Source organism: Sciurus vulgaris, assembly GCF_902686455.1.
Source record: "Sciurus vulgaris genome assembly, chromosome: 6".
Taxonomy (NCBI): domain Eukaryota; kingdom Metazoa; phylum Chordata; class Mammalia; order Rodentia; family Sciuridae; genus Sciurus; species Sciurus vulgaris.
Window position 1 is genome coordinate 127,586,819 of NC_136466.1, and position 19,479 is coordinate 127,606,297.

At 38.5% G+C, this 19,479-nt stretch overlaps 1 protein-coding gene across 2 annotated transcripts in view; it reads left to right on the forward strand.

Annotated features, from left to right (window-relative positions):
• Positions 1 to 6,204: 6,204 nt before the first annotated feature.
• The window catches only part of PLPP1 (phospholipid phosphatase 1), a 94,925-nt gene continuing 81,650 nt past the window's right edge, over positions 6,205 to 19,479 (forward strand). The window contains exon 1 of one of the 2 annotated variants that reach the window (XM_079145284.1): positions 6,205 to 6,662. In XM_079145284.1, the coding sequence (XP_079001410.1) occupies positions 6,605 to 6,662 (58 nt within the window). In that variant the 5' untranslated portion in view covers positions 6,205 to 6,604. The remainder of the gene's footprint in view (positions 6,663 to 19,479) is intronic. The other variant, XM_079145285.1, reaches the window with a different exon arrangement.

A 19,479-nucleotide genomic window follows, 5' to 3' on the forward strand; every position in this document is an offset into this window, starting at 1 on the left:
GAAACAGAAATCAAAGGCTTGTATCTCTTGTGAATACTTAGTACTCTTGAGCCTTGCATCTGTTGTGAAGTTTTAGGTTTAAACATGATTTTGTTTTCCTCATATAAGAAATCCAGAGGTAGCCTATTGTAGGTTAAGTAGCTAAACATTGTAAAGAACAGTGACATTGCTTTTCTTAGTCTTTCCCTCATAATCACAAGACACGTTGTGATCTGTAGACTGTTCATGAAGGCGGAAAAGGAAGAAAGGGGAAACCAGTCTTTTCCTTTGGTCACAAAAGTAATAACTTTCACAGGAACCTGCCTATAGACTTCTGCTTACATTATAAGAACTCATCACATGGCTGCTTATAAAAGAGTAAAACGAAAAGCTTATAAGAGGAAAATATAATAACACAAAGGACTGCTACTGAGAATATATAAAGAATTCCAATTTAATAAGAATAAGAGAGGGGCTGGGGTTGTGGCTCAGTGGTAAAGCACTTGCCTAGCATGTGTGAGGCACTGGGTTCTATTCTTAGCATCACATAGAAATGGATGAATAAAATAAAGGTCTATCAATATCTAAAAAAAATTAAAAAAAAAAATAAGAGAAACTTCCAAATAGGAAAATGGCAAAATGTACTAACAAAGAAAATATATGATAAACATTATATCCACTACACTGGGTAAAATTAAGAATTCCCAAAATATTGTGTTGATGATCACACTGGTCAGGGTAGTGGTGAAATGGCATAACCATTTAGGAATACAATGTGGGATTACCTTGTGAATTTGAAGATGGGCATACCTCATGATGCAGCCCATAGCTAGCAATCCCACACAGGAAACAAGTACAAGAAAAGATACAGTAGCATTCCTTTCAAATATGGAAATGACCCAGATGACCATGTCAGAGAATAAATAAAGTGATAAATTCCTAGTAATATAATAGACCTGCAATCACAGTGGCAGAAATGTATGTAAAAAATATAACTGAGTGGAAAAAAAAATCAGTGGTAGGCTGGTCATGGTAGTGCATGCCTGCAATCCCAGGGACTTCGGAGCTGAGGCAGGAGGCCACAAGTCTGAGGTCAATCTCAGCAATTTAGTGAGACCCTGTCTCAAAAAATGAGAGGACTGGGGATATACTTCAATGATTAAGTGCCCTTGGGTTCAATTCTAAACCAAACCAAACCAAACCAAATCAAACCGAAGAAAACAAACAAAAATATCTATGTCCAAAGACTACATGATTATATACTAAAAAGTAAGCAAGCAAAATAATGTATATTTTTATTTTATTTATTTTTTAAGTACTGGGGATTGAACTCAGGGATGCTCTACCACTGAGCTACACCCCCAGCCCTTTTTTATTTTTTTTTAATTTTTATTTTTTTGGCACTGGGGATCGAACCCAGGGGTGTTTTACCACTGAGCTACACCCCCAGTTCTTTTTATTTTTATTTTGAGACAAGGTCTAAGTTGCTTAGGGCCTTGCTAAATTGCTGAGGCTCATCTTGAACTTGGGATGCTTCCATTTCAGCCTCCTGAATTATTGGGACTGTAGGCATGTGCCACTGTGCCCGCCCAGTTTCATGATAAAAACTTCAATAAGGTAAAAATAGCTTTGACATTAAGTGTAAAAAAGGATGACAATATAACATATTATGACATTTCATTCTGGGGACACATGCACTGGGACACCAATTAGTTGCATTTTTAATTTTTTTAGTTTTATGATGCTATTTGAGTATAATAAAAACTATATTTGCTTTTGCTCATTTGGGGCAAAAGGACATACACACATGGAAACATAAGTACCTCATTCTTATTACTTTGCAGACACTTTTTGAAATAAGTAAGAAGTTGAGACAGGAAACACTGCTGGAATGGAAAGAGGGAGACCAACCAATAATATATTGAGAAGTGGTGCAAGTAGAGGAGTGGGGACAGAATCAAGAATACAGAAGTATTTAAAAGGAAAGTGAAAATGCAGCATGTAGATTACAGACTCCCTTCATGAAGTTCAGTAATAAGAGGAAAATCAGTTTCTTCAGGACTCTTCTTCCAAAGTTTAAGCTGCTTTGCTTTTGTTTGATGCTTGTATTATAGAGAGGAAAATATAGGCCCAAAGACAAACTGTAAAGCATTTAAAGAAAGTGCTGAGGTGTCATGTTCAGTCCAGGGACACAGTCACACTTGCCCCCAGGAGGGTGTTAATGGTGTCACCATCCTATCAGTGTTTCCTTTTTTATTATGTTCACCACCACTAAGTTATTTAACTCATTCTCAGTTCCAAGGTTTCATACCAGAATCCAGTCACAATAGACCAAAGCCAACAACCCCCCACAAGGAAAGCCCTCCGCTCTAAAACAAAGTTTTTTTCTTAGTCATTCTTTGCTCAAATGAAAAGTGATTGTTTGTAATCTGTACATAGCACAAATCCCAACTAAAACAACAGGAAATGACTTAAGGAATTCTAATGGACTTTGGTTTATTAATCTATTTTTAAAGCTATTATCTGCAACTCTTCCAAAGGACAAAAAACAAAACAAAACAAAAATGCCAAACCAAAAGCAAAACTGTTTACTTCCTTCTGGCCTAAGAAAACACTGCTGGTGTGGGAGAGAGGCAGGAAAGAACAATGCAAATGTCACCTTTCTATGGCACCTATCTAAAATTTCCACTCTTTCCTCTGTGTCTACTGTATACCAACACACTTCTGTCCCAATATCGTATTCAGTTAGTTGTATGCTAGGCTTCTTAATAGGGCTATAGGCTCCTTGAAATCAGAGAACTTCTCTTGCTCATTTTGGCTTTTCCACAGATGTGTTCTGGATCTGGTATATATATTGGTGGCTCGATAAAAGTTGCATGAATCCCTGATCTCAGGGAGAATGCAAATCACCTCATACTGATAGAATAGCTAGTATCAAAAAGACAAAAGATTCTTGTTGGCAAAAATGTGAAGAAAAGGGAATTCTTTTTTTAAAAAAAAATCTTTTGTTGGTTATCAATTGATCTTTTACTTGTTTATATGTGGTGCTGAGAATTGAACCCAGTGCATGGCACATGCCAGGCAAGTGCTCGCCCACTGAGCTACAACTCCAGCCAGAGAAAAGGGAACTCTTAATACGCTGTCAGTGAGAGAGTAAATTAGTACAGCCATTATGGAAAACAGGATGGGGATTTCTCAAAAAGCCAAAAAAAAGAACTACCATAAGATCCACAATCCCACTACTGGGTCTATGGCCAAAAGAAGTGGAATCAGCAATGTAGAGGTGAGAGCTTATCCTGCCATATTTATTGTAGTACTATTCACAATAGCCAAGACATGAACTCAAAATTAACCTAGGTGTCCATTGGTGGGTAAGTGGATAAAGAAAATGTGGTACATAAACACAACAGAATACCAGTCATAAAAAGAATGAAATCCAATCATTTGTGGCAACATGGATGAACCTGAAGAACATTATACAAAGTGAAATAAGCCAGGCACAGAAAGACAAATGCTGCATGATCTCATATGCAACCTAAAAAAGGTGATCATAGAAGGACAAAGTTAGAATACTGGTTACCAGAGGCTTAGATGGTTGGGGGTAGGGGAGATGGAGAGATGTTGATCAAAGGATGTACATTTACAGTTCTCTAGGAGGGGGAAAAAGTCTAGGATAGGCAAATCTACAGAGACAGAAAGCAAATAAGTGATTGCCTAAGACTTGGGGGTGGGAGATAAATTGGGAATAACTACTAATGATTATGTAGTTTCTTGGGTGACAAAAATGTACTAAAATCGTGGAGATAGTTGTACAACTCGGTGAATATACTAAAAAACATTGGATTGTGTATTTCAAATGGGTGAGTATATGCTATGTGAATCATTTCTTTTAATAAAGCTGCTTTAAAAATAAATGTTGAAGCCAGGCATGGTGGTGCATGCTTGTCATTCCAGCAACTCAGGAGGCTGAGACAGGAAAAGTGCAAGTTTGAGGACAGTCTTAGCAATTCATTTTTATTTTATTTTATTTTGCAGTGCTGGGGATTAAACCCAGGGCCCTGTGCTTACAAGGCAAGCACTCTATCAACTGAGCTATAACCCTAGCCCCTGGACTCAGCAATTTAGCAAAGTAAAAAGAGTTGGGCATGTAGCTAAGTGTGGTGAAGCACCCCTGGGTTAAATAGCCCATACTCTGCCCCCCCAAAAGTTGAAAGAATAACGAGCAAAATAAGACTTTTTTGAACACTTTTGAAATAGCACTTTAAAAGTAAATGTCTATTTCAAAATGTATAAATAAAATGCAGTCTAGACTGTATCTGGCACACAGTAGGTGCTCAATAAATATTTTTCTTCTTCTTCTTCTTCTATTTTTTTTTTTTTTTTCTTTTTTTGTACTGGGGATTTAACCCAGGGGCACTTTACCACTGAGTACATACACAGCCCTTTTATTATTTATTTCAAGACAGGGCCTCTGGGCTGGGAATGTAGCTCAGTGGTAGAGCACTTGCCTAGCATGTGAGTCACTGGGTTTGATCCTTAGCACCACATAAAAATAAATAAAGGTATTGTGTCCATCTACAACTAAAAAAAACCCCTAAAAAACAACAACAACGACAAACAAACCCAAGTCCTCACTAAGTTGATGAGGCTAGCTTTGAACTTGGGATCCTCTTGTCTCCGCTCCTGGAGTTGCTGGGATTATAGGCATGCACCACCAGGCCCAACTCAGTATTTTTTTGAATGATGATCTATCAAAAGTACTTTCAATTTATTGTGACCTTGCAATCTGGGGCCTTTATATCTCTTTAAGTAAGGAAAGCCACAGAATAAACAATGGCACACCTTTCTCAGGTGTAAATTGTTTGAAGTTTTTGGAAGTTATTCAAACAAAAGTTGAAATAAAAAATACACATTCCTTTTAAAGAAAAACATATTTCTTCAAATACATATTTTGCTTGTCAGGGATCACCTGGGGCTTTATTTTCAGACTCCCTGCATTTGGTGTTATCTTTCCATTGGTATTAGGGGTACTTTGCAGGAAAAGTCTGAGAAGTAGTAGGTACAGTTTGTGATTTGTGTTTTATATTATTCTAAATGAGAGTAAATTATGAATAAAGAGGAAAGATACCAATTGTTAACATCTGTAGCAGTTTAACTTTATAAAGCAACTTCCATATTATTTTTTCTGGGCTTCACCATCTCTCCTTGACTAAAACACAGAACAGGGATTATTAACGTCCCAATTTAATAGATTAGGCAACTGAGATTTAAAATAGGCTCTACGATCCTCCTGGGAATGTGGCAGGGAGATTGCTCACTGCAATAAAAGAAAAATTATTTGGACATTTATTAAAACATAATGAAAAAAAATTCTTCGATGGTGCTGGGGATGAAACTAGGCTTGGTGCATGCTAGGTAAGCTTACTGTACCACTGAGCCACATTCCTGCCCCCATAAGGAAGTCTTCATTCAAGCCCATTGTAATAGAAGTCCTAACTTGTAATAGGGGAGAGAAAACTAAGTTAAACTCAGAAAACAGTAAAGACAGCTGGGGATTCATAGCCAAGGAACACGTGGAGTGAAGGGGGTCAGTAGATGGAAAATTACTAAGAGGAGAACATCAAAGGCAGGGGGATTCTTTTTAAAGGCAGGTCAAGAATTATACATCAAAGGTGGCGGAATAAGAAATATCTTAAGATACCAAGTATCAAAATACCAAGAGTGATCAGGTATCAAGGGTGAGAGGATGACTTAGCAAGATTCTGCTAGGACAGACAGAAAGGAAGGCAATGATACAGCCCAGTAGACAAAGAGGCTCAATGAGATGTCTAACTAAAGTTTGGTCACGGAGTGTCTTTGTCGTCTATTCAGATCTCTTCATTACCCATTTCCAAGGCAAAACAGAGGGGTGACAGGCAGCCGAGGTTCTGGGATCATGGATAGAGGCCCATTTCTTTGAAAGCGGAACTTCCCAGCAGCCAGGGGTAAGAGGCCGAGTTCGGAGACCACCAGCTTAAAGCGCGTGGGAGCGAAGGCTCCAGACCCCGCAGCATTCACACAGGGCCCCGCCAGCCCGCACCCAACCGCAGGGCTGCCTCCGCAGGTCGGCGAGGCGGGGCCGGCGCGCTGATTGGCTGCCCGCCCCGGCCGGGGTTTCCCCGGCCCCGCCCTGCTGCGCTCCCGCAGCCCGCGAGGCCGCGCGCTGGATGGTCGGGCGCTGCCCGGCGGGTGGGGCCCGAGCCTGCGTTCCTCCCTCCCTACCGGTCCTCATCCTTAAAGCACGAGTTCGGACGCCCCGCCTGTTGGAGAGGGCGCCGGGATCCGGACCGCAAGCAGTTGGGGCAGGCCAGGGCCGACTGAAGAAGGCCTGAGGCGACAGAGCTGCTGCGGCTGGCACGCGAGTGCCTCGGATCCCAACGAGTGTTTGCGGGAGCCGCGAGGGGAGGGGTCCCCGGCGCCATTGCTAGTGGTCTGAGCGCCGCCGGGCCCCAGTCTGCCCTCGGCTGCTCTCCTCCAGCCGGGAGGAGCTGTCGCCAGTCCCGAGGCCGGGCTTGAGAATCCGGTGCCTCGGCAGTCCGCCCGCAGCTTTGTCCGCCGCCCGCGCGGGGCAGCCGGGGCCGAGACCATGTTTGACAAGACGCGGCTGCCGTACGTGGCCCTCGATGTGCTCTGCGTGTTGCTGGGTACGTACGCGCGCCGGGCCGAGGGGCGTGTGCGCGCGGGCCCGGGGTGGGGTGCGCATGGGTGCGGGCCGGGGTCCTTTGGAGGTGGACTCCCGCAGAGCTGAGGCGGGGTGAGGCTGGGGGGTGTGCCTGACGCGCGCGCCGCAGCGGGGCGAGACACGGGGGCGGCTTCTGCAGCCCGGGACCCCGCTTTGCAGCCTGCACCCTGACTCCTGCGTGACCGCCGCTGCCTGTCTGTCGCCCGCGGGTGTGCTGAGCCGGCCTCTGCTTGGACGCTGTTCACGCCTCTGTGCTCCGTGCCTTGCTGCTGTCCTGTTTCCCGGTCCACTCTAGCAGGCAGGGTGGGCTCCTCCCTCTCAACTCTAGAGAAACCTGGTCACTGGCTCATCAGGTTCTGTAACTAAACTGGAGGTTTGATGCACTAGGGCTTCTTAGTAGCAGGCGCCAGTGCCTGGCTTATTTTACTTGTGGGAAGCAGTTTAATTTTTCGGCTATAAAAGGCTAGAACGTTCCTAATTAGAAGGTGTTGCCAGGTTGTAAATTGTCAGGTTGCATATGGGGATGAGGATGCCAAGTTTCTGCCTGTAAGTCTGAAGAAGCTTGCTTTTGGGGGAAGGTGCCCCAGATCTGCTGTTTCTTTTTCTGCGCAGACCTTGCCATGGTACAGCTTTCCATCTCCTGTGACAGCCCGCAAGCTGCACTAGACATTCTTAAGCTGCAGCACTTTTGGCGTTTTTTTCCTGATTGGACAACTTCTGTTCGGGGGTTTCTGATTGCCAGGTGCTTCTTCCTTTTGAGGAGAAAGAGTTGGAATCATCTAGAAAAGGGATAGGCGTTGGAAGGAGTTGGTTTCATCTTTTAAAATAAGTGTTATGGAAGGCAGTTATGTTATGAACTATGTATGTTATGGAAAACAGGAAGACCTGCTGGAGCTTTAGGTAGTTTAAGTAATCTAAGTACTACTACTGGCAAATTCTCAGGATGGGAGATGTCTGTTTTTTAGCATCCTAGATGCAGATCTGCATAATGGTTTCTCATAGATAGGGAATTCCCCTGGTTTAGTAGTTCCTGAGTATTCCACTCTCTTGCTTCAAACTTGACCATTTAGGTGCTTGTAAACTTGTTAAGTCCGTTTAAGTTTGACAAGATTTTTTTAATAGGAAGAATTTCTTTTTGTTAGCTATAAAACTTTTTATTGTTACCAGGACACTTACTTTGTAGTTCCACAGTGAATTTTGGGAATTAAGCTTAGGAGAGGGGCATACAGTTTTGGAACAGTATAGAAATAATCCTTTCAGATGTCAGGGCATATTAATTAAATATATTCAGATTTATTCATTTGCAATGAAACTTTTACTTTGCTGAAGATGTTACATTGAAAATATACTGTGATGTATTCTGCATAAGTGGAACTTTGTTAAACTTCATTTATATTTTAGTGAAGGAAGAGGAGTTTTGGTAATCTCAGTCTATTGGATATTATCCTTCATTGCTGTATATTGTGTAATATCAGAATTATAAATCAACCTTGCCCTTTTCTGCCTACTGGGAGTTATTAGTTTATAAAGCATGACCCCCCCCCCCAAAAAAAAAAAAACTGATTAGTAGGGATGAAACATACATACTGCTCTTAGATAGCTGAAACTAATGTTGTTAAATGCAAAGCCATATTGTTATGCATTTTTTTAAAAAAAATTCATGTATAGTGGGGGAACCTATAAGCAGTATAATTTTATAAATTTCAGGTTCTTGTGGCCTGTATTTTTAATATGATGCAAACATCATATAATTGTCCTATTAGGGGTTAATTTTAGTGCCACGTTGACCTGGCAGTTGTAGGAATATGATGACTTTGAAAAAGACATTTGAAATATTTTGGTGGTTTTGGAAAAAAGCTTTTTTGGGGGGCTTGTGCATTAAGTGTAAGACACTTAATGTATTTGAAACTTATTTATCTGTTTTCATATTATTGAAATTTCTTTTAAAGTTTATTCAGTGTATTGTCAAGATAAGGCTAGACTTCCATTTTCCTAAATAGAAAGTGATTTTTTGTACTGACATTTAATTAGATATGTAAGATGACAATAGACTTAGCATTAACTCTCCATTGTAACAATGAATAAAAGCAATGGTATGGAAGATGGAAAACTTTCTCATGCCAACTTTTGGAAGACATATTTATAGCAAACTTATCCTTTCTAGTCAAGTCTTAGGATCATATTAAATTTGGTTTTTATTCACCTCACTGACAGCAGGAGATTGGCCACCTAAATCATGGCAGCTTGAAGAAGCTTATTAACTTTTTCCTTTTTCTGTGAAGCATCCATAGATAAAAGTTGACTGCCAACAAAAAGATGATTAAGCACTTCATAAGTACAGGCTTATGTGAAAGTGATTCATAATTATAATGTGAATATGTTCCAGATTCTGTTAATGACCACTTGAACCCTATGTACAGTCTATTCATCTTAATATGATGATGTTATGTGATTTTCTTACATAAGTGCTTTATAATTTTACCAAGGGTGATGTCTGTTGATGTGATCATTAAATATGCCTCTGTGTGTGTGTGTGTGTGTGTTTTGTCCCTAAATCATCATTACCTTCAGTGTGAAACATGAATTCTCTGAATTATTAACTCCTTCATGAAATCTGGTAAGTCCGTGGAAAAAGAATGAGCATTTTGGGAGGTTAAGTGTATTTGACTCCTTTCTGAAATGAATCATAATCTTGCCATCTTTCTCTAGTTCTTTTGATGACTGCTTGATAATAAAGGCCATATACATTGAGCACATGAGAAAAGCTAATCTATAAACAGTGAGGGTGGGCTGATACTGTTTTAGCCCAGTGTATTCAAGCATGTCCAGAATATGACTTGTTAGTGTTTAATTGCTAAAGGTCATTCCATATTTTAGCCACTGTGGCATTAGGCTGCCAATTAATGTACCTTGAGTCCATTAATTGATTCAGTGACATTGATTGAAAGGCCAGCTTTGTACTTTGTTAGGTGCTAGGGATACAGAGATGAATAGAATAGTCCCTGAACAAATAAGAGGTTACAGTACATCATGATAAGTGTAATAATGCAGATATGGAATAAGTGCCTTTTGAGCAGAGAAGGGCCTAATCTTAGAAGTATTCCATTTATATAGAGAAGTGGCTTAGCTGTTTACTTTTAGAGATGCGAAATGCTAGAAGATGCCTAGAATTACTTGTAGTTTTCTCTTTCTTTTCTTTCTTTTCTTTTCTTTTCTTTTCTTTTCTTTTCTTTTCTTTTCTTTTCTTTTCTTTTCTTTTCTTTTCTTTTCTTTTCTTTTCTTTTCTTTTCTTTTCTTTTCTTTTCTTTTCTTTTCTTTTCTTCTTTTCTTTTCTTTTTCAGCTTGACCTAGGGCACTAGGAACCGAAGTAAGTACCTATGCTTATTTGCAGGCAGTCCCATGTTGTCTAGAAGATTTAGGTGGAACTGGCGAAATCTGTGTCTCTGTGTTTTGCAGGGTGGTGATCATTTGACATACCTGTCTGTGCTACATAGTCTCCATTTATCCCAACAGATCTTTTTTCCACCCAGCTCTGTGCTCTGGGAAGCAACTTACATGTGGTACATCAGCTGAGCCCTTGTCTTTTGGTTTCCAATTGGCTTTGGCCAGTGTAAGGGACATCAGCAGGAGGCCTGGAAGAACTTCTTCCCTCCTGCTGGGTTTTGGATGTTTTGAATAGGTCACAACTCCTAATTCAATGGCCCTTTCTTCTAGCCAGCTACAGAGATCTTTGGTCATTCTGGTAACCCTTCCCTTGCCTCTTTAGACCTAGGGATGATAATGATTTTTTAAGTTGCTGCTTGGGGATATACCACTGTCCCTTGCTGCTTTCCCCAAATCCTGCTTACACCTTTGAAAATAGTTCCTTCATTACATTCTCTTGACTATATCAGTAAGTGTGCTGCTTTTTGCCAGGACTCTACTGATAGTACTCATCTACGTGCCAAACAGGTTTGAGACAGCCTCCCTCTCTGCGCTAGGCACCAATTATAGCTTCCTTTAGTAGCGGATGCAAACAAAAGCTCATGGATGCCAGTGTTGGCTTTCTCGGAAGGAAGGAGTTTAAGATGCCCTCAGCATGCTCTAAATGTGGTATCACCATTATGCCAAATCAAAGCCAATAGGTATAGAAAAAAATCTGGCAGCAAGAACTTTGACAACCAAGCCAGGTGATTGTGGAAGCCCCGCTATTGTTACACTAGTAATTATCTCATACCGATGACATATGTCATTACCGAAATGCTGACATCATTCTACACAACAAATGTACCCTAAGGAGTGGTTCCTTTTCCTTCCCTAACCCCCAGTTTGGGTTCCTTTCAAGAGGTGGGGCTAGGGGATGGGGAAAGACTTTGGAAAAATTCGCACTTGCTAAATAGCCTCCAGCATTTTGTGCTTTCCCTTTTCTCCTAATATTTATTCATTCATTCACTTATTATTTAGCACACACTTATTGACTATCTGGTGAGTGTCAGACATTGTTTAGGCACTGAAGATAAAAATAAGTCAATGAATCAATAGGACACAGTGTCTATCCTGATTACTGGCCATTTCATTTCTACTAACTTCAATTAATGAAACTTGAACCTAATAAAAGTTTGTTTTCTCTGTATCATTTAATTTTTCTATTTGTTTCCAGCCTTAGAGAAAGGGAAGGAATTGGGAAAAAAAAAAATTGAAGTGGCTATTTGTTGGGTCAGACTAGAATACTGTTGCAAGACTTTTTCTTCCTTTAAATGAGTATTTTGGAACGAATTAGAGGCCTGGATTATAACTCTTTGGCCCTACTTGGTTTCATACAGTTGAGTTTTAACTTAAATTTACCTTGTTTGGAATAGAGTATGGAAATATTCAGAGAACTTTCCTCCTATATATTTTGTGAAATGTAAATTTTTCCTTTCTATTCTCTTTGAATAACATACTTTTGGAAACTCAGAGACATGCTATGAATCTTAATCTCTTTCTCATTTAGTCATTTTTGGCTGAGTTCTACCAAAGTTTTTGATATGTTGCTCACTTTGGGAAATTATTCTGATTTTTTTGGATAAGAAATTTAAGTTGAAGTTGTTAATATTTACCCTACTGAAAAAGAAGTTGGCAACAAAAGTGACTAACCTTCCAAATTTTAAATGAACCATATGTCTGTATTTTGCTGGGTGGAAATCACTTGAAATACCTTTCTGTGCTTCATATTCTCCATTTGCCCCACCAGATCTTTTCTTCATCCTGTTCTGTGCTCTGGGAAGCAGCTTAGATGAGATGCATCAACTGAACCCTTGCTTTTTGGTTTCTGGTTGGCGTTGGCCAGTATGAGGGACATCAGCTGGAGGCCTGGAAGATCTTTCCCTCCTGCTGGATTTTGTGATGCTGGGATGTTCTCTGTTCTATAAATAGGTCACAACTCCTATTGATATATATGTTTGTGAAGTATAATAATCCTTTATAATCCTACCACCTATAGATAATAATTGTATCAGTAGAAGTTACATCAGCTAGTTTTGTGTTAGGAACAGCAACAAAAACTTTAAAACAGTTCCCACTAGGGCTGGGGTTATATGTAGCTCAGTGGTAGAGCACGTGTCTAGCACGTGAGGCACTGGGTTCAATCCTCAGCACCACATAAAAATGAAGACTTTGTGTCCATATAGAACTAAAAAAAAAGTGTGTGTGTGTGTATATATATATATATATATATTTTTTTTTTTTTTTTTTTTTTTTTTTTTAAATGGTTCCCATTAGTCCTCATGGAATGGCTTTAAAGCCTAGTGTTTTATCAGTCATGTGTGAAACCACATATATGGTCTCCATCTAGTGGTAATTCAGGCAAGGTGGAAATTGATCTGTGTAGATCTGTTGTAGAGTATAATTAGACAAATGGAAAAGCTGTTACTTTATACAGTGATAAGTCCTGAATTTCAGCTTACTCCAGAAAACAAACTTAGCTGCACCTTCACTATTTTTCTGCCCAGGTCTTGGAAATAATTACTCCCTTTGTAAACAAGCAGAGTTATAGTCCTAAAACATTTGAATGACCATAATTTTACATTCACACTTATGTAAATTCTATCATTTGAATTCCTCTCTGCAGTTAAGTAAAACTGTTGTTATACCTCTTCATACCCTCTTTCCCTCTTATCCTTGTTTTTCAAGTGTTTATTTTGACATATATTAACCCGAAGTTTTTATGTTGTGTGAACACCATGTTAGCTTTTTTAAAAGTATTTGACTTTTCATTATCTTTCATTTATTTATTGAGCACACATTAAATGCTTATTGTAATAGAAAATAACAGTGTGGAAAAGTTCTCAATATTAATAGATCACAGTTACTGAGGCTATGAAAGAATTAAAATAGGTTTATAACAGTGAGACTTTGGGGGATGACCTTCTCAAGAAAGGCTTCTCTAAGGAAGGGAAGATTTGAATTGAGAGCTATTTACATTGAGATTTAAGGATGAAAATGAGTTGGCCACAGGAGCTGGGGGGAATTTTGAAGCATAGGGGAGAGCAGATGTTGAAGATCAAAGGAGGAATGGGCATTTCATAAGAGAAAAGAGGCCAGTTTTCTGACTGGATTATTATATGTATCAATGGATTGTGGTATTCATTCACGGTCATCCTCAGCCCCTAGATTGAACCCAGAGTCTCATCCATACTAGGCAAATGCTCTACCACTGAGGTATACTCCTAGCCCCTCCTTCTTTGGTATTCTTAATAGTGAGTTTTGTCACCTTTATGTCTAAATATGAGAATAGATAATTATAATAACCGCCATTTATTTAGTGCTCTTTAGATCTTGTGTAGCCCTTGCAGTCCCTTAGTAACTTGCATCTCTTTTTGCAGATGATGGAACTAAGGCCTAGAATTATTGGGAACTCACCCAAGGCAACCCAGCTAAGAAGTGGTATGGTCAGAAATTGGAAAGTGCGTTTTTGAGGCTAATAACTTTTGAGTGCTGATTAACTGGTTTAGACTAGGAAAGGTGGTAATAAATGGAGGTGGTGAGGAACTAGGAGTTGGGACTTTTAGTTGGCTATATAAAAGCAATGATTATTGTAGGCGACCTAAATGTTTTATGACTATCTTAAAGTTCAGTTGTGATATATATTCAGTTTCTGCTTACCATACATAGTTGGAGCCAGTATCTGCTGTCTAAAAGAGGCACTCTAATTTTTATAATTCAAACTCCTAATAACTATCAAGAGTTAGCAACAAAGGATAACTTGTGATACAACTACTTTGCCCTGTTTAATAACATACCCATAGCCTTTTTCTTCAGATAAGCATTGTTGTAGTAGGCATTCCTTGTTAGTCTTCACAGGAAAAGAAGACCTTTGCCTTTTCTTGTGTTTTGGGTGAATCATGTGTATAGTGTTCAGTTACCTTTGGTAAGGCATTCCAACAGATATAGTTAGAACCCTGTGATTTAGTCTGAAGTTGTCACTGCTTGGAAATGTTTTCTGAGTCTTTTTCAGGGTGGGGTGTCCAGGAAAGTAACACATAGGAAATGTGTAGCAGATGAGCTCTTTAGTTAATTGCCAGCTGTTAAGCCATGTGCTGCCTTGCCTTTTGGTTCATTTGCATCAGCAATAGGAGACATGGGTTGGCAACTTCAGTGCTAGAGAGGTAAATGAAAAGAAAAGAAAACCATTTGTTATTAAAATATTATGATGTGCCTTGGTAAATATTTTATATGAATTCAAATAATATCATAAACTATGAGGGGTGTAGTATTAGCTTCACTTAAAAATGATTAGAAAAACAAAACCCATGGAAGTCTAACAGCTTCTTGCTTACTGTGGAAAACAGACACATAAGAAGTAATAATAATACTGTATAGTACGTTATAGCCTAGCACTGAGATTACCAAGATCTAGGGAGACAAGATTTCCATCCTCAAGAGATATACAGAGCCAAATAAGGGGAAAAGGGTAGATATTTTAATGAAACCTATCTTTATTTCAACAGTTTCTCCTGAGATCTTTGCTTTTCTGTACAACAGAGATAATATAAAGCTTTTGGAGACTTTTACTTTTGGCTAGTTCTGGAAATAATTCTTGTAGAAAGTTCAGAAGGATACTAATCTGTACACATTATGAGGTGAAAACTCTCTAACATGGGTGCTTAGAAAGTGTATGGCAAATGATAGGCATTCACATATTTGTTAGAGGAATGAATAGGCAACATACTTGAGTCAACCACTCTTCTAAGGTCCGATTTCTAGCTCCATCTGTTACTGTGTGTTACTGGAAGGTCACCTGACCTTATGAGTTTCCTCATCTAATGAGGAAAAATTTGCAGTTAATCATGCCTTCCTCATAGTGCTGTGAAATCAGATGAGATAATGTGTGAGACAATGTATGTGATGTGTTTAGCATAGTCCTGGTCTGCAGTAGGCACTCTGGGATTGTTGTTGCCATCATTATCATTATTAAGCTAATAAACCCATTTGGTATCCCTGAGACACTGTGCTTTTTAAATGTGATTTTATGAGTTGGTGATTTTTCTTTTGGAACATTATTAGTGTAGTCCTAGTGACAGTTTAAACAGCATTGAAGAGGGAAACTGGTTCATATTTCAGTTTTTAATGCGCAGATTACAACAAAAAATATTCTGATTACTTCTAATCAGAAGTAATTTTTTTCTGGGGTTAGATAACCTAATTGTACTTCTGCGTGAGGAGCATTCCCATAGCTCATTGGCAAGGTACCCAAAAGAAATTTCATGGTTGAAGTGAGAATAGTGAACTAGAAATAAGAATAAACAAAGATGTTTGTGAGGTGATGATAGCATGGCTTGGGTAGTCATAACTTTTTTTTTTTTTTTGGGTGCTGGGGATTGAACCCAGGGCCTTGTGCTTAAAAAGCAAGCACTCTACCAGCTGAGCTATCTCCCCAGCCCCTAGTCATAACTTTAGAACTCAGAGCCTAAAACAGGAAGATTTTGGTTCTTGAAAATAAACTGGTCAAGAGTTAACTTCAAATATAGGTTGATAGGTAAGATAACAGTTATACCTATCTCTAGTGTACTGGGATTATTCTAATTTTAGGTAATCGTGTTCTTCAGAGAGGGCATTTTGTTAAGTATATGATCAAATATAATTAAAATTCATACTTTTATAAAATTTTTCCTTAAAAATGATTTTTAAACATCTTTATATATATGCAGTATATATATTTTAGTTATAGATGGACACAATATATTTATTTATTTATATGTGGTGCTGAGGATCAAACCTAGTGCTTCACACATCCTAGGCAAGTGCTCTCCCACTGAGCCACAAGCCCAGCCCCTTAAAAATGATTTTTAAAAACACAAAAATAACATCTCAGTTTGATTTAGAAAATATCCCTAGCATAGTTAGTCATGTAACAGAGGCAAGTGACATTGATTGTATTTTACTTTATTTCAAAGGGCATGGATAAAAGGAATTTTAAATGTGCTCCTTTTCCAATATTGTCTACATCTGACCCGATGACCCACATGGAGAAAAGGTTTCCTAACTCATGATTTTATCAAAACTTGTTAGGCAGGTTATGGGTAATGCTAACTTTGTAGCAAGTTTTGGATATCTACATTAAAACTTATTTTATGTCAGGCAATTTGAGTTAAATTCTCAGTACTGCTGTTGAATGTACAAATGAATAGTTCCATTTTATGCAGATAAGTTTTTGCATGAATTTTCCCCCATTGCTTAGAATTTGTCATTGTAGGTGATTTTCCACTGATGTGGCAGTTTGTGTAATTTTATTGAAGGAGTTTAAAGTGTAACTTCATGTTAAAAGTCATTGGTTTGGAAGTCAGGTTCTGGTCTTGCCTCTCGTACTCCCTGTAATCTTCATGGATACGATACATGGCTGTTTCATTTAGTTAAATTTAAATTATAGTGAAAATAATGATTGCTAGATCATAGTGGTAAATGAACCTTAATTATTAAGGAGAATCAATTGCTACAGAACATGTTGCAGCAGTTGACATCAGTGAACTCAGGGTAGGAAGACAAAGAGCACTTGGTGTACAAGAGAATATTTTGAACAACTGCAGCACTTTCAGATCAATTTTAAATCTAGCTGACCAAGAATGGGGTGTTACTGTCAGCAGAAAATGGGGAAAAAGCTGAAGGCTGATGTACTTAAGAAGTAGTAATATAAGAAAATGGACCTCAGTACACAAAGTAACGTAGCCCTCTTGCCTGAGTTTCTTTTGCCATATGTAGATAGACATACAATTCAATCTTTGGCTAAGTAGCTCCTGATATCTTGCAACTTATTGGATATTCATTTGTCAGTTACACAGTGAGAAATAGTAATACATGTTACATGGAGAAGCCAAACCAGAGTATAATTTAGTCAGAGTCACTGAAGTTTTAGCAAAGGGGATTTCCAATTTTGAAAAATGTCAGAGACATATTTACCTATTGTTTAATTAAACAACAGCAAGGAAAAAAAAAACCCACTTTTAACAGTCTACTAAATATTGAGACATTTAAAAAATAATTATAATGTAAAATAATATTATACAGTAATACATGATATATAAAGCAATAATCATAAAATAGATAAAAAAACATAAAACAACATTAAAAAGAAGACATTTTTTGAATAGCCCACCTTGTGCCATGGACTCTACAACACTAGGGTGATTGTAAATTCCAAGGGGGCAGTATGTTACTCAGTTTTCTTTTCTATTTATTTATTTGGGCAAAGATCTTGACACACTAGGGTTAACACTGTAATCTTCCTGTGATGTGTAGAATAACAAATAGGAAACCAGACTTTTTAAAAAAATTAATTACCTAAGATTGTTTTTCTACTTTCCTCAGTACTAGCCTTACATTTCATTTGCCAATTTATGATTAGAATGGTAAGACCTAAATGTTGCTGTGGGGCTGTAGCTGGCAGGACGATTTACTACTCGTGGTAGGGCATTGGGATATAGACATCATCGAACAAAAGGAATTTTGTCTATGCTATAGTCATGGAGATCCAACAACAAAAAAAATGTGCACCAGAATTCAAATACCATAATACCATGGCCTGAATTATTTAAAAGAACTTGGCAAAATTGAGTCCTATAAAAGAGCCATATTCTTTGCTAATCATTTAAAACTTATATTTAAAAGCACTGAGCTTTTTAATGGTCCTGACTGAAATTTTAACCTCAAGAGAACCTTTAGCCCAGAGGCTCTGATGTGGACTTTGGCTGAAAAAAGTTTTTTTCTTGATCAAAATGGAAACAGAGGAGAGTGGAAAAGGGAAAAGAGGAAAAAGATGAAAGAATTTTGCCAGGTAGTATGTTTTCAAGAGGGGTTCAGGAGAGGATGAGGTTTCTTTGAAAGGAGTTAAGGGTGAGAGAATTCATCATGAGGACATGCTTCACAAGGCATGAAGTTGCTGTCCAATCCAAGAGATTGCAGTGGAGATTATGATTTTCAGTTGAATAAGGGTGTAAGGGTCACACAGCAATTCAGATTTCCTGAAATAAAGACTTTGTCTTTTAGTTTAGGATTTACTAGGAAAAAGAGTAGATCACTGGAAGAACTTTGGAAGAATGTTATAGTTGCTCTTATTTCATGTCCTCAAGCATTTCATGTTTAAGAATGAAATACTAGAATTGGTGGTAGAACTAGTAGCTGCCTGTAGACCATCTACTCGGGAGACTGAGGCAGGAGGATTGCTTGAACCTAGGAGTTAGAAGTCAGCCTGGGCAACATAGTAAGACCCCATCTCAAATATACAAACAAATCAATAACAACAACAACAACAAACCCCACCAGGTTTGGAAGGCCGTCATTTCATCAAACATTTTGTGAGCTAAAATTGTAGTTAAAGCAGAGTTGTTTGAAAAAAATTTTGTTTTGTTTTGTTTTGTGCATTGAACCTTGGGGTACTTTACCACTGAGCTACATTTGTGACCCTTTTTTATTTTTAATTTTGAGACAAGCTCCCTCTAAGAGACTTGGTGAGGCTGGCCTCATATTTTTGATCCTTCTGCTTCAGCCTCCTGAGTAGCTGTGAGGTGTGGGCCACTGTGGAAATAAAAAATATATATATATTAAGTGGAATGATGGCAAAAGTGTTACAGTTGAGATAGAAGATAAAGATGTACTAATACTTAGGCAATGAGGATTTAGTACTTTCTGTAATAAAGGATGTAAATGGAAGCTGGGTGTGGTGGCACACACCCATAATCCCAGGTACTCGGTAGGATGAGGCCAGGTCATGGCAAGTTTGAGGCTAGTCTAGACAATTTAGTGAGACCCTGTTTCAAAATACAAAATAAAAAGGGCTAGTGGTGTAGCTCAGATGTAGAGTACCTTGAGTTCAATTCTCAGTCCTGGAAAAAAAAAGTGGGGGGGGATGTAAATGGGTACTTTTTAAGTGGACTAGCACTGTATTGTGCAAACTGTAATTACTCAAAATAAGAGAACAGATTGTTGTACTATTTTAAACAGCTTAGAATGCTAGACTGACTTTTAGTTTCAATAGTTTTATTAAAATATTTTGTACTTTATCAAGATATGAAACACTTATTTATTTTTACTTATGTGTAGAAACTGCAAAATTTAAAAAAAATTATTCTTGGGATGCCTAAAAACTAAGAGTATTGACTTCTACTTTTGCTGATAGGCAGAATTCCAGATTAGAGAGCTGGGAAAGAATGGATTTAAGAAGATCAGTTAGGAGGTTTTGTGTAATGGTGCAAGTGACATAATGGTAGTGAGACTAAGGAGATGGTGGTAGACATGGAGAAAAGTAGATAGATTTGTGAGATTAAAGA